At 43.2% G+C, this 22,315-nt stretch overlaps 1 protein-coding gene across 3 annotated transcripts in view; it reads left to right on the top strand.

The window, feature by feature from the left end:
- Positions 1 to 22,315, top strand: part of STK39 (serine/threonine kinase 39) — a 138,561-nt gene that overhangs the window by 109,715 nt on the left and 6,531 nt on the right. For all 3 annotated transcript variants that reach the window (XM_084812122.1, XM_084812104.1, XM_084812113.1), the window contains exons 15-17: positions 7,978 to 8,030; positions 14,961 to 15,029; positions 19,676 to 19,740. In XM_084812122.1, coding sequence (XP_084668248.1) covers positions 7,978 to 8,030; positions 14,961 to 15,029; positions 19,676 to 19,740 — 187 coding nt within the window. The remainder of the gene's footprint in view (positions 1 to 7,977; positions 8,031 to 14,960; positions 15,030 to 19,675; positions 19,741 to 22,315) is intronic.

Genomic DNA, 22,315 nt, shown 5'->3' with positions numbered 1-22,315 from the left:
ATACTGTTACGTAGCTAGCATATATTCTATCAAGTCTTTTCATTAGCTGCTACCGAGGGAAGAAACATCTCAGTAACATTTACACTGCAATCCTGTACCTGTTGGCCTGGAAGTAAGGCCCATTGAACTCCTTAGGACTTACCTCTGAATAGACTTGCCTAGGACTGCACTGCTAATAGATTATATAGTGTTTGTAAACTGGCTGTGTGAATTTATCTATGATTTCTGGTAATGGTCTCAAATAGTCAGGACCGTCACATGGTAGATGGCATTGATCACAAAAAGCATGTCCGAAGTCACCATCAATCTATGTTGTGAAGGGATTTTTTCTTCTCCTCCTTCTTCTGCATTTAAAAAAAAACTATCCTTTTCATCCCCACTTATCCAGCCAGAAACAAATAAGAGGAAAATATAAAACTGTGTCTTCACATTAGCGGTGCAGAAAACTGTTCACACAGAGAGAAATTTGCCTCAAGCCTGAGGTGCTGTGGCTACTGTTGTTGATGGGTTCAATCACAGCAGTACAAGAATCGTTTCCAGCTGGGTGAGAGAGTTAATGAGTAGAGATTCATAGCAGTTGCAAGCATATCTTTACATTTAATTGGTGGGTCCGTCGATTGTAATTATTGCATCCTTTCTGCAATTATTTTTACTCAAGAGTTCCTGGATAATAAAAATCCCAAAGGTAAATGCTGATTCCATGTAGAAATGTAGAAGAAGCCCACCCACTGGGAACTTTTTTACTTTGTATATAGTTTGGTGACATTCAGCAGCTACTTTTACATACCCATTACTCTCCCCTTGCGTAGAGGCCAGTAGAGGCGTCATTATGCTCTATTGTTAATTGCAATGAAGGGTGCAATCCTATGGCCACTAGTCAGTGGCTAGACTGCCATAGGATTGGTCAGTTCCAGGGAACTGACCTCGGAGCCCACGCTGTGAGATCGGTTCCCAGAGAACCTACCTCCACCCGCTCCTGTGCTGCCTTGTAGGCCGTGCTCTGCGCTTATAAGAACAGTGTGGAGCAGGCAAAAAGGGACGTTCCTGGGGCCGGGGTAAAGTGGTCGGAAGTGCTGGTACGACACTTTCTATATGTCGTCCACCTCCCCACCCTGCGCTCCAAGGTCTCACGACTAGACAGCTGAAATCCGCTGTCTAGCTGCGAAAGCAGGGTGGCGGGAGTGTGGAGGAGATGCACTCCTCACCACTCCTCCCTCCCTGCACTGGATAGATAGTCACCCCTGGGTTTGGAGGCGACCATCGATCCCCGTAGAATTGCTCTCGCCAAGATTTGGGGAGTGTGTAAAGTTAAAGCATTTAAGTGTACCATGTTAAGCATTAATCCAGGTATTTCTATTTCTTGAAGACTCAGAACTAGAACATGCTACATCTTAACCTGGAAGGAAACGGTTTCCATGAGAGTTGAATGTGGTCTGATAAAGGCAATACTGTTTCCTGTAGTGTGCTCATCGATTCCTTTGTCCAACTCTTGCAGTCTAGCAGATTTTGAGGATTTTTGACGCACTGTCCAAAATGCTGCAAATCTGCATGACTGGAGATGACAGTGGTATACGTTTGTGTCTCTGCTGTACTGTCTTAAGTGCTGGGAAAAATATGTCTTCAGCCATGCAGTCTGATCTGCAGGATGTTGGCCCAAATATGTGTTGCACTGAGATTTACTCCTGAGTAGTTGTGTTTAGCCATGTAGCGCAATCTTACACATTTTTACCCAGGGGCTTACTCTAAGGTAAGTGAGCATAGGAGTTCAGCCTTTGTTGCATAAACTATGCAGTCGCAGGTTATATGCTGCTTGATTTTTCTGGAAGAAAAGAGTGTAACTCAGTCACTATCAGTCCAGCCTCATTTGTATGAAGTCTGTATATATAAAAGGATAATTTGAATAGAGGAAGAACATGGCATGCAGAGTGCACATGCTTGGGATGTTGAACAGGGCTGGGAAACCTCAAGCCATGTGGCCAAATCCAGCCCTCTGATGATGTGGCCACTTCCCTTGGCCCACCCTCCTTTTCCCCAACCACCAATTGTTTGGTGGTTTCCTGGCTTTTGTGTAGTTTTTTTTCTTTTTTAAAAGGCTGAAATGCTATCTGGAGGGCACAAAGTGTCAGACATTTTGCTGATCCAAGCCTGGAGGAGACTTCTTTAAATGAGGAGAGTGGGATTCCTCAGAAAACCCCAAGCCTACAAAAAGACATGGGGCACCCTGAACAGTCAATCCTGTTGCAGCGATACCTCACTTGAGGTACCCCAAAACCCCTTGGACCCCATTCTGAGCCCTGCCATGATTCCTTTCCTCCATTGTCCCATAGGTCACCAGAGAACCAGTGGCGATGGACCAGGTGGGATGCACAGAGTCATTGCTGGAACACCCACCTGGCCATCACAAAACCCTTTAGCTCAGGATTTATTCAGGAGGAAGGGTCTACTTGGGAGGAGGAAGACACAGCTGTAGTCACCAAGGCAGCTGACTCAGCTGCAACTGCTGGATCAGGAGCTGCCTATATATAAGCCCTCAGTCTTCTCCCAGACCTCTGTTGGGTTGGCAGTTCTCATTGTGCTACTTGCTTAGAGCACAAGGTTGGGGAAGGCTGTGCTAAGCAGCAATAGCTGAACTTTGCTGGGTTGGATCAGATGAAATGTCTTGCTGATCTTGCCCATATGAATATCCATGCAGGGCCATAAATACTGAGTGTGGCCCTCATGTAAAATCCAATCCACTGTGGTTCATTTCGCATGATAGTTTTCCAGTATAAATCTGGTGATCAGCTGTCGGGCCTTGAGGCAATAGATTTTGCATATGTAGGCTGTCTTTGAACATCACAATACCACGTGGACATCGGATGTGAGGCAGGCTCTCAGTCACTTCCATATGTCTAGGCCAGATTGGAAAGTGGAATCATCTGGTCTAGTCTACTAAAACTTTCCCTCTTAAGCACAGACTCGTTCTTAAGAAGTCATTATTTTAACCTTCATCCTCCCCCCCCCCATTTTTAAACTCTATTCTGAAGTGATCAGACTCATAGCTGCCTTGTCTTGGAAAGCATTGGCTCAGCCATTTATTTTCTGTGATGCAATAAATATTGATCTCGCCTTGCATGGGGGGTGATTGCAGAAGACTGCCCTGAATGCCATTTTTTGGTAGAAAGGATATAAATCAAATAACTAAACAATACAATAAATGTCATTGGCACTTGTCTCGTTAATCAGATGATTTTTGCGTAATTAAACTCTAGCCTTTTGATAAGGTTATTTCATACTGACTTGAATGACTTCCTTCATTGTATTGAATAGTCATTATATTACCTTACTACATTAATTAATGTGATTCACCATCCTTTTTTTCTCTTCCTCTTTTTAAATAGAAAGAACTGGTTTTTTTGGGGGGGATAAAGAAATTAATAAGGAAAGCACTCAAAACACCCAAAAGAAAATGATAAAGTAGCTGCAAACAGTTTTCAGAATAATTGCTCATTTAATGGCACTTTTGTGAGTATTCTTCAACCACTTGCAATTGAAAGTGAGTGAAAATGGTGGCTTTTCTGATTTTGCAGGAGTGAGAAATATGGAGATGAGGTCAAGGATTTTAAAAATGCAAATCATAGCTTCCATTTAGAAAGTTCTAAAAATCTCCTTTTACTTAAATAGTTGAAAGGTAGATGTAATACTTACGTATCGGAACTAAGTAGGGGTGTAGTTGTTTAGATTAAGGCAAGCCCTTTCCTAACCTGACACCCTCCAGATGTATTGGACTACAGCTCCCATCAACCCCAGCTAAAATGGTTGGCAGGCTGGTTCTGGGTTATGGGAATTGTAGTTCGACACTTTTTGAGGGTGCCAGGTTGGGGAAGGGTAGTTTAAGTGATTAAAGACATATTGATTTAACTAGAAGGCATCTTTTTCAATCAGTCAGTAGATTTTAATTCTTTCCTTAACTGTTCATAATACAAGCATTCATTCAAGCTGCAGATAGCAAATTCAACCTTAAGAGGCCTTCCGTACTCTGTGCAAGAAAATATGGAGTGCCTCTTCTAAGTTTATACCTATTGTAACATATGTGTATGCATCAATGTTTTTAAAAAAGAATTTATTTTCTGTAGAAATACTGGTTTTTCTCATATACACACATAGGCGGATTTAATAAAACTAAAAAATGGGACTAGTTGACTAATATTTCTTCAACTGGGTGACAGCCCTAATTGTAATTTAATATAAAGATCTTCATTGTATTCAAAAATTCATTCTTTTGATGTCTTAGATCATACCTCTGGTAAGGTATACATACATGGAGCATGCTTATCCCTGTGGCCAAACATGACTTAAATCCAGTGTTGCATAAATGGACTTACACTCATGTAACAGGACTTCCCTTTGCTGTTCTTTTCTGCACACACCCAAATCTGCTCTCGAGGGTCCCCCAGGGGAGAGGGGGAAACTGTTTCTGTTCCACTGGTGGATGGGCAGGTTGGATACAATCCCATGTATCCTCAGTTTCAAACTGAGTTTGAGACACTGGTTTGACTGTATTCCAAATTAAATAGGATGCATCTTTTTAATTTCCTTCATTTGAATTGCATACCTTGGTATTGGCATATGCACATTTCGTATTGCACAAATTTCTCATTGTGCCTAATCTGCAACTGGAAAATGGAAGACGATTTTAATGGGAAAAGAGAACTTTTAGAGTATGGCAGCAATGTGGCCACTTTATGGCAGCTGCACAATAGAGCAAGTCATAGTATGTGTACCACTTTACTGTAACAGCCCCGGCTATGTAATTTCCCTTGTTGCCAGGCAGTCTCAAGTGACCATTAATTGTGTAGCAACCATTTTGAAAGAAGCAATCCTTAGCAAGCCGCCTTATACCAAGTCAGACCGTTGGTCCATCTAGTTCAGTGTTGGCTACACTTACTGGCAGCAGCTGTCCAGAGTTGCTTGTGTGATACTTGCTGGATTATAAGAGAGGGGAACACATGCAAATTCTGCTTCTTGGCCCAATTAAAATAGCCACACCTTGTTGGTCCAAAGGAAATTCTCAGTTTTGAGCAGTAACAGTTCCTGCCTCTCTAGGGAGAGGTTGATGTAGCATCACAAGAAATTGTGTATCTCTGATACTGTTTAGAGGATAATTTAGGCATCAAATAAATGAGCTTTAAGAGACTAATTAAGCTCATCTATTTTTATTTATAATGCATGGGCTCAGACCAGCTAACACTAGCTTCATTGTATATATTGGTCTCTTAAAGCTCTCACACTAAACAGGATCAATAAGCCTTCCGCCACATAGAGAGCAATTAGCCTCATCTGGTCCAAGTATCCCCCTTCCCCAACATTTGTAGGGATACCTCTAGTGGTCTAGGAACAGGGAATGTCCTCTAGGTCGGGGTAGGCAACCTACGGCCCTCCAAATGTTTTGGACTTCAACTCCCATTATCCCTCACCATAGACTGTGCTGGTTATAGATTATGGGAGTTGTAGGCCAAAACATCTGGAGAGCCACAAGTTGCCCACCCATGCTCTAGGTTCTTGTGCAGTTCTGATATTTGCTTCATTTGGCCTTGAAGAGGAGCAAAACAGAAGTTGCTAGCTTCCATCCTTCAAAAATAAGAGAAACTAAAAGAAAATGAGCGAAAGAGGCTAGGTGGTTGTGTGCTGGATGCAAACACATCCTGCTTAATGCTTTAAACTACTGAAGAAAGCAAATGAACTTTACCACTGCATGCTTAATAATCAGAACAGTCTGGCCTGCTTCTTTTGCCACATAATGCTACACTACATAACATCCATTTGATCAGAATAAGGAATGCAGTAACAAGAAATTAATTCACTTTTTGAATTGTGCCTGCTATACTTAGCAGCTGGACACTTCTTTTGCTATGCTCGTTTTGCAAAAGCTGTATCTGTTGCCTTGCCGATCTATTTTTGTTGTTCTTGCGTGATCCTGTTTTTGTGACTGTGTGACATTTTCTTAATATGTGTTTAGCAAGTGATAATAGTTCTGAGTCATGGCTGAGTGTGCCTGGATGTTGGATTTAGTTTTCCCCCAGCAAGACTTCATGGCCTGGTACACTGAAATATGAGTCTGCTTACAGTTTCCATGCTGAGGAACAGAAGAATAATGGACCGCAAAACACATTTCACTGTTATTAGCTTTTCAAGCAGATTGAGCTATTCGCTAGGAGAAAAAAGTGTGCAATGGCAATTATGCTTGTATCTGGTCTTTGCCCACTTGCTGTTTCTAAAAATGATATAGTTGTCATCTCTCTTTCTCACTCTCTCTTCCCCCAACAACCTCTGTCCTAGGGCAAAGGAGTTTATGTTATTGATTCTGGAAATTATCAGCCAAGACTAAAGTGGAAATGAGGATTAGCCACATTGTCAGAATGTAAAGAAGTGGTTTATGATGTGTGGGAAACTTGTTAAATGTGCTCCATCATGCACAGGCAAATAGACACTGAACTGGGCGAAAGTAGTACAATAGATTAAAAAGCTGAATAGAAAAGAGTCATCAGTGAAGCTAACTACCTGTCCACTTGCAGGCATATTCTAGGAGGGATTGTCAGTATTAATTTGTCTTTATGTAATATGCCTGATATAGGAAGTTGTTACAAAACCAGTGTGCCACCAAGTATTTTATTCTTGTACTAGCAAAATGCCTGTTGCTATGACTTGGACAGGGAGAAAATGGGTCCTGTTTATTGCAGGGTGCACAATACCTCTTCTTTTTAGTGGAAGGTGTGGAAAGGGAGAAGCAGGTTTCCCCTACAATGCAGTGTGTCCCCAACAGCATTTCACTTCCTCCCATCTAAATGCCCTCATAAGAGTGTGGGGCAGCCATACTAACTGATGCTGCCTGGAAGGAGCTAAATCCAGTGAACCATTTTTTTTCAGGTGAACTGGTTTTGCTTTCCATCCTCCCCAGTAGTGTTGGCTGATTTCTGGAATTCTATATACAAATAAAACTTCGAAGTTCTTGAGATCTTTGGATAGGACTGAAGTTGATCTTGTAGTGCACAACTTCTCTTCCTCCCCCCGCCCCCGATCTTTTAATCTTATTCCTCTTCAACTCATTGATGACATCCCAAAATAGCATCTGAAAGCTGTGGTGGCTGGCCTCCCATAGCTCAATGGCAGAGTACAGGCTTTGCATGTACGATGTTCTAAACCAGGGGTAGGCAGTGTGGTGCCCACAGGCACCAGTGCTTCCTCTGACACCTTTCTTGATGCTCAAGAAGATGCCCTAACCCTCCCTCTTAAAAAAATTAAAATGACACATTTTCTTACTGCCAGCTGAGATTGCCAGCTAGAAATAGGTTTCTGTTGGTGCTGAAAACAGTGGGTTCAAAGGAGTTGTTTAGTATGTTGGGGATCAGACCCCACCTCTGCCTTGTGTTCAGTCTTTTGGGCAGGTTTCTTGTCTTTTGCCATACCTCCCATGGCAGCCATTTTGTTTCTCAAATTACCAAATGTGCACCCAGCCCAAAAAGGTTGCCTACCAGTATTCTAAACAGCTGGAAAGGAAGGGTAGGGGTGTGAGGGAGAAACTCAGTTCAGCTAAACAAGATCTGGGCTGGAAGACTTCTGACTGTGATCTTAGCCCACAGCTATTCAGGAAAGAGAGTTCAGGGCTATATGGATTTTTTTCGTGGTCCAAAATGAAATCTCTCTCTTTTTCAGTCAGATACTGTTTCACTCATAAAACTGAATGTAAACGTGGCCAATTCTAGATTTATCTTAAAAAAACGCAATACAGTTAAACCTTTTTCTTCCAGCATTTTCTTTACATTGATGGCCTTATGCACTTGTAATGCACTTGGGGAAAGACAAGGCCATAAAACTGTAAAATACTGCCTGTGTATTAACAGCAATGTATTTATGAAGCTTGAATACATTTAGAGTGCACAACGTGCACTTCATTACATTTTGATGTGTTTACCGTGGCTCTTTTTTCCCTCCCTCCAGGAATTCCAGAAAGGAACTTAATGACATACGATTTGAGTTTACTCCAGGCAGAGGTAAGACTTTTAATTGAAATTATGCTTTTATGGCTCCAAATGGTATTTTGGAAATTGATTTCTGTTTTATAGTTTTAATATAAATTAGCACTATGAAATCGCTTGTACCAACCAAATGTTTTATATTACACTACTTAACCAAAATAAAAGTAGTGCCAAGTATTAAATTCTTAGCGACATAGTTGTGGAGTGTTTGGTCCAAGGCAGAAGATCCCATGTAGACAGAGAGCACTCTGCCAGTTTCTCTTGATCTAAGGAAATATAGCCCAAAGTAAATCTGACCTAAGAGATTTACAGTATATGCATTAATGTTCCAACAAAAACTTGCTGTGTCAAGTGTGGAGCTGCCCTCTACACTTGTGGAGCAAACCAAATTGCTGAGGGCGCACTAATGTTTCTGTGTAAAATCTGGAACCCTGGCAAACTCTTGAGTTTGTAATGTGAAGCACCAGTTAGCTGTATGAAGTGTAGAGCTACCCTAAAGTGTGAACAGTCCCAAAAGTCATCAGTGACTATAAATCATGAGGTGAGCTTAAATACTTGCCTTTTATATACTATAGTTCTCCAGAGACTCATGGAAGGCATTCCTTCACTTTGGGAATGACACCTCCCTCTGTAACACATAGGCAGGGCCAAAACGTTGCTTCTTCCAAGGAGGAGCCACCCTGACCTCCCAAACTGGCTCTGCCTAGCGAGCCATGAGACTGGGTGAGCTGGTGCTCTTAAAAGCCTGTCTGCTATTGCCTAGTCGATTTTTTCCTCTTTTCTTCTCCTCTATCTCCCCCCCCCCCAATTCCCCAGCCGACAATCTTAGACAGGGACGGGTGTCTTCACCTATTTAGAGTCCCAGGAAGGAGGTTGAGATTCAGATGGTGTCACTGTTCCCCCCGCCCCCCTTCCCGTGGGTGTGCCGCCCACAGCCATTTGGCAATGCACTGTGTAGCAAACACCTTCTGCGCCCAGCCCTTCCACTCAGATGCTGGGTAGGCAGCAGTAAAAGCAACCAGCAGGAGCAGGCCGTGTCACACCTGCAGCTCCAATCTCCCTCCCCTCTCTATAGGGTAGGGAGCGGATTCTGCACTTCTGATCTTGGCCACCAGTCTGTTCAGCTAAATCCAGCAAACAAGAAAAGGACGCTTAGTCCTTCCAGCACCCTGGTCAAGGCAAAGGGGGAAAATCCAAGGTGGACTCAGTAGAGCCTGAGTCCAATTTGGAACCAAGTAATAAAGAAGGGGTACTTTCTGAGGAAGAGCTGGAAACAGACACCTCCCAGGCTTTTTTCACCAGACCTCCTCCCTGCACTTCTGGCTAAGGCATTTCCAGCTCTCTGGCAAAGCTCAAAAACCACAGGAGTCAGCAGGCAGCTCGAGGCAAAAAAGCGGGGGAAGGCAACCTTCCCTCAAAAGTCTACAAAGCCCATATCTATCTGTCCTTCTGAATCCTTTGAGGAAGCTTGAAAGTTGGAATGGGCTATGCCCTCCACGCCAAAAGCAGTCCATAAAGTAGCCAACAAGCTTTATTCTCTCCCAAATAAAGCTATGGATTAGTTAAAGTTCCTTTTGCTGATGCTCCTTTGGCAGCCCTCACCTCCAGTGCGGCAGATGGGGAAGGGAGTCCAAAGGATCCATGTGATATATGTATAGAGGTGGCGCATCACAGGGGTTTTGAAGCATCTGCAGTGTTCCGTGCTTCAACGACTAACTCCTTTTTCTCTAGAGTGGTCTTCTTTTGGGCGGAAGACATGGAAGGGGCCAACACTACCCCCACGCCTATCAAGGACAGCCTTAAGAAAATAGCATTTACAGCAGATTACTGGCCGATTCTTCTCTGGACACTTTTCAATTCAGTGACCCAGCTATTGCTTCTAACACACTGGCCCAGAGAAACATTTTGCTGCATCACTGGGAGGTGGACCCTGGTTCTCAGTCTCAACTACCTAAGTCTCCCTTTGAGAGTGCTAAAGTGTTCGGGGGACCCTTGGATGCAGTCTTGGTGGAAACAAATGATAAGAAAAAATCACTACTGATGGCCAAGAAGGAAGAACACAAAGTAAGTTTTTCTTTCATTCCAATAAGAACACATTTAAGAACTGCTCTTCAGGAAGATTTACACCCAGATGGAGTGGTCTTCAGAGCCATCTGGGAAGAGCTCCGATCACCCCCCCAATTACTTCTCTGCCTCAAACAGCAAGGAGGGAAAGAAACATCAGCTAGCCCTGAGGGCCATTGTTTTTCCAAATCAATAGTGGAAATCATATCCAAAGCAGAGTTTCTGGCATCCATAGATCTCTTAAAGGCTTATCTCCATGTCCCCATCAGGGAATTTCACCATCTCTACCTATGGTTCTTTTATGGCAACAGCCACTTTCAGTACCAAGTTCTACCTTTCAGTCTCTCCTCAGCTCCTTGAGTGTTCACCAAGATCATGGTGGCTCTCGTGGCACACCTGAGGAAGCGGGGTACAGCTACACATGTCCCTGGATTATATTTTGATCCAGTCTCCATTTCTCCACAAGAACCTGCAGAACATCCAGACACCACTATCCTGTCTGTAAACCCACAGGTTTGTAGTGAGCATGGAGAAGAGCCATCTAGTACCTACACAATGGATTGCCCACCTGGGTGTTGTTCTGGACACAGTGGAAGTACAGGATGTTCCTTATTGACAATCATTGCTTAAATATCAAGTCTCTGCTCTCCAAGCTTCTGATATCAAAGTGGATGGATCTTATGGAGCTGGCTCATCTCCTGGGGAACTTGGTGTCTTGCCTGGTACCTGTTACCCTGGGCACACCGTCACAGCAGACCACTGCAATGCCATCTTTTGCCCTTTCAGGACTATATATCACAACCATCACATCTATCGGTGAGAATTCCTTCCAAGTTAAAATCTGTATATTGTATTTTAAATGTTTTAATCTTTGTAAACCGCCCAGAGAGCTTTGGCTATTAGGCGGTGTAGAAATGTAATAGATAGATAGATAGATAGATAGATAGATAGATAGATAGATAGAGGAACTGCTCTGCTGAATGGAGATTGGTGGACTGGAAGTGGAATGCTCTCTGGAGGTGCCTTTCAGGAGGACACTTACCACAAATGCTAGTCTGTTCAGGTGAGAAGCCCACCTGAGGGAACAGGTTACCCAGGGGACCTGGGAGGATCAGAGAGGCATTGCAGCATAAATTTGCTGGAGCTGAAAGCAGTCTTCTTGGGCCTTCAATTCTCCCACTCTCCTCTGGAGGGCTGTCATGTGTCAGTCAGAACAGACAATACCATGGCCAAGGTATATATGAACAAACAAGTAGGTACCAAATATGCATCCTTCAACAAGCTAGACAAGCAGCTGCTAACATGAGCAGAGGGGTCACACCAAATCCATAGTGGTGGAACGTCTGGCTGGGGTGACCTATCTGAACACGGACTGGTTGAGCTGGCAAGCGCTCAGGGAATCAAGTGGGCTCTAAATCCTCAGATATTCCAGGAACTGGTTCTCCTCAGCTGACGATGGATCCATTTGCCACCCCAGAAAATGCTCAGGTTCCCAAATTCTTCTTGAGGTTTCCATGCCAGCCAACAGGATGAACAAATGCTCTGGAAGAACAATGACCAAGGTTTCCATGCCAGCCAACAGGATGAACAAATGCTCTGGAAGAACAATGACCATCGGGGCTTTTTTACACATTCTCTCCGATTCCACTCCTGCCAAGGGTCATTCACAAGATCAAAATAGCAGTGGCAAAGGTTATTCTTATTGATCCACATTGGCCCAAGCGACCCTGGTTTCCAGACCTGGTCAACTTGTTTGTGCAGATTGCATACCGTCTTCCCAACTGGAGGAATTTACCATTTCGTCGACTGGAATTGTTCCAGGTGATAGCTTGGAGGCTGAATGGCAGTGGCCTGAAGAATGTCAGATATCTGACTAAGGTTCTTTGAACCTTGTTGGCATCCAAAAGGAGCTCTGTCAACAGAGTATATAACATTATGTGGAAGACCTTCTTGATGTGGTGCAAGGACAATGGGAAATACCATTTTCTTGAGGGGGTTCAGGAAATCCTGGGGTTCCTTCAGGTGGGTCTATCTTAGTACAAACACCATCAGATGATAGGCAGCAGCATTCAGCAGTGTTTTAGGATGTGAATGGCATCCATTTCTATCCATCCCATCTGAAAAGGCTCGTGACGGGGGTTGCTCTCCTTAACCCTTCCTTGTGATCATCGCATTGGCCCACCAAGTCTCAGAGTTGGGGGCCCTTTCAGCAGACCCTCAGTTGTGCATCTTTCACAGTGATAAAGCACTGCTGCGTCCAGATCCCTCAATCCTTCCTAAAGCAAATTCCTTGTTTCAGGAGGTTTCCCTGCCTTCTTTTTGTCCTAGGCCCACCCATCCTAAGGAGAGGAGTTGGCATACCTTAGAGGTGAGAAGGGTGTTGCATTTCTACTTGTACAGGATGTCAGTCCACAGAAATTCAATCTCTTACTTTGTGTCTTTTGATACTAAGGCCCTGGGGAGTAAGGTGTCCAAATTTTCCATCTTTAGGTGGCTGAAGAGGTTATCATGATGGCTTATCAGGCTCTAGGGGAGGATTTGCCAACATGGATCACAGCCTGCTCTTTGAGAGGGGCAGCCGGCTCAGCAGCCTTCAAAGGGAACTTGGCAGTCTTAGACAAATGTAAAGCTGCAACATGGGTCTCGGTCCACATTTTCATTAGACATCACAAGATAGATTCTGCTGCATCGGCCAATGCGTCCGTTGGGTGCAAAGTTTTGCAGGAGGTAGTGAGGTCCTAGATTGCTGTCCCTTTGACCCGGCCTGCTACTTTACTGCTCAGTTATGTCCTGAGGTGCAGGAATGCACTCCGTGAGTCCCTGGAGAAAACAGAAAGTGGTTGTACAGTGAATTTCTGTTCTCATAGCCTCATGGAGAGCATTCCACCCACCTGTCTTAGGTAACTAGTGTTTATTCTGATTAGAGTAAGGGTTTGGTGTTGGTTATGGCTTCTGCTGCTGCCACACAATGTGGGGAGGTAGGTAGGGATTCCTTGGTCTGATTTTCCTACCTATCTTGTTTAATGTTTTTGGTCTGTGCTCCACATAATCACTTTGCGTTGTGTCTTATTTCTCTTAGAATTACGTCCTAGGCATAGTTTCTCTGTTCTTCCTTCTAGTAAGGGTTTGAGGAGTTTCTCTGCTCTGCTAACATGGTCTGGGAGATCAGGGTGGCTCCTCCCCAGGAAAAGCAACAGTTTGACCCTGCCTATGTGCTCCAGAGGGAGGTGCCATTCCCGAGGTGAAGGAATGTCCTCTGTGAGGCTCTGAGAACAGAGGGCATTCCTTCACAGTAAGACCAATTTCCATTTTTTCAAAATCATACGATTAAGATGTTGCCCAAAGCTGTTCTAAGTTTAAGCTTTTAATTCTGAAAAATAACTGCACGAACTCATAAGAACTCTGTGCTCAGGTGGACTTTCCTTTGAGGTCTTTATTGCAGCACAACTGACAGCCGAAGACACAAACCAGTTTTTTGTAAAGGGAAAATTGCGGATCACCATGTGTCTGGCTGTCAGAGCTTCTGTGGTGAAATCAGTTAAAAGATCCAGCTGTGCACATGATTCTCTCCTGAGCATGAATATAGTTGTGTGGTTTGTTTGTTTTTAAACTGTGGTACCAATTGCCGCCATGTTAATGCAACAACCGATGGTGTCATTTCACTAGCACGAAGCTTCTACCTCTTCCAGAAATTTGGTTTTTATCCTTACGCAAGCGTCAAAACCAGTACTTTGATTCTGCTTGTGCAAGGTGTTGCACAAGCTGTTGCGCCAGCTGTTCTGAAAATCATTGCACAAGGCATTGCATAACTCATTACGGCTTCGTGAGACTAGTGTTGCTTGTGTTAGCTGCGCTAGTTCTAATAGCAGTTATGCAACCACTAGAAGAACAGTGCCAATTTTTGCAGTTTTCCCACTAACGTAACATTGGATATAACCCAGAACTATCACAAACAGCACTTAGTCTAACAAAATCATAAGGACGAGGGCAACAATTTGCAGAAGAGCTTGTGCTATGCCTTGTGCAACCGCTTTTGCAATGCCTTAGGCACAGTGGTTTTGGGCACCCCTTGGGCATAATGGTTTGTGCAACACCTTGGACAACAGCTTGCGCAAGCAGAATTAAAGTTTTGGATTTGACACTTGCACATAGATAAGAACAGGGTTTCAGTAAGCAATAGAAGCTTTGCGCTAGCGGAATGACATCATTGGATCCAGCGCGATTATACAGAAAGGTGTTGATTCCCGATGCCGTTGCTGAAATGTCTTAGTTTTGAAGGATAATACAGACCAGGAAAAACATTTAGAATTCCAAAATAGATAGCAGCTTTATATATATTAACCAGCACCTTTAGGCCAGGATCACATCCTCCCTTTCCACAGGAGGATGCTTGTTTGTTAGGATGCTGCCCTTCCATTGGAACTATGATGCAACACTTTACATAGACCCAGCACAAGTGTATACTTCCCAAGCTGTTTATAAGCTTGGTTGTAGGTGTTGCTTGTGAATTGAAGGCTCCATTAAAATTGAGAGAAGGGGGAGGACCCTATGGCAAGCAGCCCCTATTGATTTCTTATATTTCCACATTCATTCCAGTAAGGATATCTAATTACATAGCTGAGAAGAAATTCTAGTGGCTAAACAAAGGAGTATTATAGGATTTGTGAAAAATTAAATGATTAACCCTGTGGAGTTCTGTCATGTAGTAAATGAGTACTATCAGTGGCAGAACACATGTGAAGATAGTTTTGGTTTAAGCACATTTTGGTAATGGGTGTTTGCAGATTAAATATACTTTTTAAACAAATTGCCCTGGCATATTGATTTTTGTTTTTCCAGTTTTATCATGACTAACGCATATTCATTTCACGTTTTGCACAGACACAGCAGATGGTGTATCTCAAGAGCTGTTCTCTGCAGGCCTGGTTGATGGCCACGATGTAGTTATAGGTAAATTATGTTTCATTCTGAAATTATGCGGTTGCTACATCTCAATATGGTAAATGGATGAGGGCCCATTCACAACCTCCCCTGTCCTTGGCCTTTTACAAAAAGACCCTTGTTGGCAAAATCTTCCTTTACTGCCATCTATTCACAAGAGAATCAGCAGCACCTCTGATATAAATTGGGAATACTTTAAGCACTTCAATGTGGCTTAACAAAGATTTTTTTTTTAGCTTCACTGCTAGCCTTTGGCTTGTCATGGAGTTCTTACTGTTCAGTAACCAATGTCATGTTCAGCTTCATTTTTAAATGCTTTTGTATCTGTGGTATTAAGAGCTATGCATGTGCTTCTAAAAATGTGTGCTTCTGTTTTCTCTTCCTGCCTTTCCCCAATCATTCAGAGTGAGATTTTGGTGTAACTGCGCCTTATAAAAGGCACCAACATTTCTTTTGGGCCTAGCCATCCTTAATTACTTCAGTAAGTCAGGAAAAAAAACCAGTTTCTTTAATGTTTACCATAACCTTTTACGTTGGGAGGACATCTTGCAAATGAGAAAGAGCACAGCTGTCTCTGATCTAAAAACAGGTCCTATTAGATAAAGTTATTAAAGGGAGAAGATTCCCAGTAATGTTTCAAATTAGCCCTGCCTCTAATCAGGGCTTGCTTTAATAATCCCAATCTGAAAAGGAGTCCAGGAAAGGCATCAGTTTAATCGAGAGGGCAGAAAGAGAGAGAGTATGATCTTCAGTCCACACCCATACTCTTATCTCCAGGTAACATTGTTTGCACTGGGCCTTAATCCTTAATAGGGAAAACTGTGGAAACTGTGTTCTTAATAGGGAAAACTGTTGGAAACTGTTTGCGAGGGAGGGCCCCTAATAGTTGGCTCCCTCTTCTCCATGGGTGATAAGAGGCATACCATAGCCGGAACAGAAGGCTTGTGATTATACTTCAACACTTCTCAAAAACTAAGAAGCTGTGTTATATGTTTGACTGGAATGAAAGATAGTGAAACTGGCCAAATCACATTCCTTTGGAACTAATTAGCCATACCAAATGGGGGAAACTATGCCACATGTGGAAATAAGGCTACTTGCTTGTTGTGTACACCTCTTGATTTACGGACATTTCTTCTTCCCCCCACCCCTTTCGAATCTTGTTCTAGGTGTTTTGTGCAGGGAAGATTATAGACCAGCCTTTTCCAATCTGGTGCCCTCCAGATACATTGGACTGCATCCCCCATTATCCCTAGCCAGTATGTCCATGCTGACTGCGGATGGTGAGGGTTGTAGCCTAATGCACCTAGAGGACATCAAGTTGAGGAAGGCTGGTATAGAGATTAGTCCAGTTAACCTTATTTTAAGGAAGGAACATATTCTATTAGTTCTCTTTCTCCACCTTGACTGATATCAGCTGATAAATTGCATTCCACTTTTCAGCTGAAGCATGCAGAAATTCAGCCTGTCTATAATATGAGTGAAAACAAAACTCCGAGTTCTGTGAAAGCCTGGTGGGATTTGATCTTGCCATAGATTATTTTTAAAATACATCTTGGGAACTATAGAAGTGGGAAGTTAGTTGCATTCATGTCTGGCACTTTTTCCTGATGTTGTATCAACTACTTTATTGAGGTACTCTGGAAACCTAGGACAGAATCCAATTCAACACTAGTGCAACATAATTTATATTGGCGCTAGTGTGGAATTGGGTACTGCCCATAGCCCACAACACACACTTACATGGAAAGCCTAATTGCCGCGTACATGGCTAAGAGGAATTCAAGCACACTATTCAGTTATTCATGAAGTTTTGACTCAGGTTGCTTGAGGTCAAAGAAGATATTGCTTGAAGATGGAAATAACAATATTTGGTGGGAGGGCGAAGAGATACAAGCCCTTGCACATGTTCTATGATTTGTCACTCTTCACCCAAAGAGAAATGTAGAGGAGTGACTAGCACTTGTAACTGTATTTGCTTGGGTCCGTTGTTTGTTGCCCTTGTATCTGCTGTTCCCCTTTCAGTTTACATTTGGATTATAAACTTTCCAGATAGGAACTTACCTTTTGCTTGTGGTACACCATAAAGCAGTATTTAGACTGAGGGTACTAATAAAAACAAGATTTACAATCCCTTTCCAAAAGCAGGATCATCCACATATTGGCCTTGCTCATTAATTCCTTCCCAGGTTAATTCTTACAACAGGAGTAAACAAACTGCCCTATGTCAGATGGTTCTACAGTGTTAGGGTAGAGACGAAAGGGAACCCCTCTCCCAGGAAAAAAGATGTCCCAAGGTCATGTCAGACTAACCTGGGGGAAATCCCCACAACCTTAACAATTGTCTTTACAAACATTCTCTATCTTCTGAAGATGGTCCTTAGAGGTAGAGCAGTAAGCATTGGGAAGGTTCCATTTTTGGATCTAGATGATTTAAGCTTCACTTCCTAAGGACTGGCATTCCTGAAGTGATCTCTTGCACCTGTTGGGCCCTGGGCTCTTCTCTTTGGCCTTGGTCACAGCGGGGGATGGGGAGATGGAAGAGATAGAGCAGTGACACAACTCGGTCTCTGTACTTTAAGATTCACTTCTGTTGGAAGAAGATGGTCTGGGAGAGCCGGGGTGTTTTTTATCCCATAAGGCTTGTGTCAGTAGTGATCACAACTTGGCAGGTACCTTGGATGGCAGCCCAATGGCACACATGTGGATAATGGATCAAATAAGGGATCTGCTGACTTCCAGAGGCATTGGGAGAGTTGTGTTGCCGCCTGTAACTGTTCTTGGAAACAAAGAAGGCAGTCTGAAGGTGATGTGAATGTAGTTGGGCTCATGGGAGGAATTCTGAACGTGATACTATCATCCCCAAGAACTTTGCCATGGGTCTTCTTGAGGAGCAAGTCTGCAACTTGTTTGTGTCTTGTGTTGAGTTTCTATATCTCATGAGAGAGCGGGAGATTCCCCCAAATTAAGTTTTATTTCCGGATGTGCTGAAGTGAGTCCCAGCGGCTCTAGGTACAGTTGTACATGAATTCATACATTTTGTACCACCTTTGTCATGCTCCCACTGAAGGAATCCTCCTCAAGAGGAGTAGCTAGAGCTCCCAGAATAGCCCACGAAGAACACAACAGAACAGCCCATGTCAGAAGACCAGCAGGAGCCTGGACCCTCAGGAGAGATGGCCACAGGTCCATCCCTGCAAGAGGACTCCCGCTCTGAGGCAGAGGCTGAGTGACCCCCTGAGCCCCCGAGAGTGTCATCTCAAGATGCAGGCCAGAGGAACCCCTGTGAGGAGGAGTGCCTCTTTACCAAGGAGGACTCCTTGTGAGCAAGGCCCTCCTCACAACTTTTACCAGAGGACCTGTGATGAACTGCTGCTGAGCCCTAGGTGGGGCTCTGGGTGCTCAGGCTATATAAGCCTTCAGTTCCAGACTGAAAGTGAAGACAAGGCTTGTCAAGTGCCTGGTGAGGCAGCAGACATGGCTGCATTCAACTTGGTGGGTCACATGTTGTGCAGATCTTAAAGATATAAAGGAAGTTTCTCTCCCCCCCTCCCACCCCGAGTTCATACTGAATAAAACCAAGCCGTTATCTCAGGAATCAGACAGTTCCAGCTGACAATTCTTTTTCTTCCTGTAGAAATCTCTTTTTTTCCTGTGGGAAATCTCAGGCCCAAGGGCCCACTCCAGCCCTCCGGCTTCTCCAGATGGCCATGCCCTGTTTATTCCAATCATTGATCATTTGGTGGTTTTCTGGCATTTGTGTGGTGTTGTCCCCCCCACCCCCTCTAAAAGGTTCAGAGGCCTCTCCTAAGGCCTAGTTACTGGTAGGAAGGTCTTGAAGCTACAATCTGGTGATATGTTTTGCATTTTTGATCCCACCCTTTTTGGCCTTTGGCACTGCCCCTTTGCCTTCAGTCACTGCCATCACTGAAATGTGCCTCCGAAAAGTTTCTCTGAAACTGAATTCAGCCCAGGGCTGAAAGAGGTTTCCCACCTCTGCTGTAGAGAACATACAATGTTCAAACATCCTCAACAGGGGGGAACATCTTACTTCGTATTCTTTATTCTTAAAAAAAAAAAAAAAGAGTCTTTCTTCCATTTCTACTACTTGCCAGGAAAACTAGGGCATATACAATATTCCTGACTTATGTGCCTACAGAAGATGGTGGTTTTCGAAATTGTGTGTTAATTACTACCCTATTAATACAAACAATTAATAATGTTCTGTTTACCCACTGAATATACATGGTAGAGACTGCTATTAAATTTACATAGGCCTTAGGAGTGGATACAAGAGTACAACTAATAAAGGTTTTATTTCTCAGCTTTCTATATAACATTCCATAACACCATGAAAAAGCCTACAGAAATGTTATAACAGAAACAAAAATCAATATGAAATTTTGGAATGTTTTTCATGAGTATTCTTCTGTGGAGAAAAAATATTTAACTGGAATTTATCAAAATAAGCTTGGATACTTCCCATACCTCACTTTCACTCAAATATGAATTGTATAATTTGGAGTGTATCCTCTTACACGTCTCCCATAAAAATCTGCATCATTCTGCTTCTCATTAATAAATGCCGTCAATTATGAACTGTATACAGCATGAATTCCTGTGTATTCCATATTTTCATGCTTTGTTTTTCACAGTTGCTGCTAATTTACAAAAAATAGTAGATGACCCCAAGGCCTTGAAAACATTAACCTTTAAGCTGGTAAGTAAAGTACTGTTGGTGATCAAAATAATGTAAGTAAATAGAAAGCAATTACTGAGCTTTTCAGCCAGTTTCTCTTAATTTCTGGTGTTTTATTAGCTGCCTTTCTGCTTTGAACACTGACCTTTTCAACGTTTTATTACCCTACACAAACTGAAAGAGGAAAGTGGAAAACTCTTTTAATGGCCTTTTTTCAAATTCACTAACTGGAAAGAATATTGTAAAGGGAAAAAGTAGTACTTCAGAGTGTGGTAAGCTTGTAAAGCCTGGCATATATTAGACACCCACAGGATCAACAGCTGCTCTTGAAATCCTGTGACTATTGATGCTTCATGTTTATTGGCTGACAATGGCCAAGACATTCTGATTGGGACCAGTTGAAAGGAAAGGAAAGGTTCCTCCTGTGCAAGCACTGGGTCATTACTGACCCCTAGAGGGACGCCGCTTGTGCTGGCGTTTTCATGGCAGACTGTAGCGGGGTGGTTTGCCATTGCCTTCCCCAGTCGTGACTACCTTTCCCCCAGCAAGCTGGGCACTCATTTTACTGACCTCGGAAGGATGGAGGGCTGAGTCGACCTGAGCTGGCTACCTGGGACCCAGCTTCTGCTGGGATCGAACTCAGGTAGTGGGGAGAGTTTCGGTTGCAATACCGCCGCCTACCACTCTGTGCCACACGAGGCTCCTGGGACCAGTTGAACCAATGGCTAAAAAGTAGTTTATTTCCTAATAAAGACAGCAAAATCTGAAGTCTGTGCATACGCAGGGGAATTGGCATTCTCCTGTGTAAAAGAGCTTTGTGTTTTGGAATTTCAGGAAGTACTGCATATTTCCTGAGGTCCAGAGTGCAGAAATGGGCATGCACACAGTACATGTTCTTTAGCTGCTATCGTACATACTGATGCTTTGTGCTGCTTATACCGCATGCGCCTTCCCACTCTGCCACATTGGGGCTGATTCACACCTACACATACTAATTCTCTATGCTCAGTAACTTCTAGATAACAATCTGAATGACTTCTGTAGGTACATGTTGGCTTGGATCCTAAGATAAGTTAACAGGGTTCAATCCTGTGCATAATTAAACAGAAAAAAATTATGCAGCATGGCTGGCTGGAGGGCTGTTGGAAGTTGCAGGACTTTTTCTGTCTAAATAACCAGAGGGTTATGCCCTCAAAGAAGTTGACAGAAGAGAAGTTCACCATTCTGCACCCCACCCCCCTTGCAGCTACCTGTGAGGCTGCGCCATTGAACAGCAGAGGAAAAATTCCCTAAATCAGGTGGAGATCTGCTCAATTATGGTGATTTCCCCTGCCCCCAGAAGCCTCTCGTGCTCCATCTGACATTGTTCAGGAGGAGCCCATATGTTCCACTGTATTTCAGAAGAAGGACTGGAAGAAGCAATTGGCAAATGTGAGAATTCATGTAGCACTCACATGTGCCTGGAGAGATTGCTTCTTTTGAAGCAGCGCCAGAATCCTAAAATCCCATGGGAGTGTTATGTAGGTAATAATCCCTGCTGCATTGCTACTTTTTTTCTAGTGGTATATTTTATAGGAAGCTAACTGGGAAACTGTTAGACTCTTATGTTAACTGTTATGTTAACTCTTGGAGCTGAAAATGATTTTACTGTCGCCAGCAACATAGGTTTAACAGAAATTGTACAGAAACTTAAAATGGACCACAGTGATGTTCTAATGAAGCTTTCCGGTAGTGCCCAGTGAGATCTGTTTAGAAAGCTGGGAGGGTGTGGGGAGGGAGGGTGGGAGAGATAATGACAAGGTGTAAAAGATGAAAGTGCAAATATGTAATGTGATACAATGGTAGAATGTTCCAAGCGAGGAACTCTCAAAGCCATCAGATTACAGTGATAGCCACTTACAGCTGGGCTGTATTTCAGTGGTGTGACACAGCCAGTGAACAATGAATGTAACTAGTGTATCAGGGAAATAATGTAGGATGGACGGCATTCAGGTTACCCAAAATAAGCATGAAGTCATGATACAGGAACAGTTGCCTTAGCAATCCAATATGAGTGCAGAGAATTTCTTCAGGTGCAGAATGGGGTTATGGTGGAGTAGCCTCAGCTGGAGCTTGCAGCCAGCAAACCTCAGCAAATTGTTCTCTTTTTATTACTTGATGTGTTATGTATATTCCAGGAGGCTTGTGTTCTGTACTCTTCACCCTTTCTGCTCCTAGAATAAATTGTGTACTTTATGTATTTGACATAAATGGAGTGCTTTACATAGAAACTGCATTATTTTTATCATTATAAGGGGTGAGCAAGAGGTCAATGACAGATTGAGGTTTAGATGCAAGAGCAAAACATAACTTAAAAATATTTGTCTTTTCTTACAAGCCTTTGTGGGGAATTGTGTTGGCTTACTTAATGAAATAATATTTGGGGGGATCCCCCAAATGGGTCCTGCTGACTTATGCATAATTAGGGACCTACAAATTAGCAGTGGAAAGTACCAGACATCTAATGTATAGCCCCTCCCTACATGCCCATTGTAAGGCTGTCTCTTGGTAGAAGCAATCCACACTGCAATTTTAGACATAAAAGGTAATCAGGTAC

Source organism: Heloderma suspectum, chromosome 1, assembly GCF_057233095.1.
Source record: "Heloderma suspectum isolate Gila_16-S chromosome 1, 16-S_ref, whole genome shotgun sequence".
NCBI classification, from domain to species: Eukaryota; Metazoa; Chordata; class Lepidosauria; order Squamata; family Helodermatidae; genus Heloderma; species Heloderma suspectum.
Note: the sequence above shows the minus strand (reverse complement) of the source record. Positions and strands in the feature narration are given on the sequence as shown.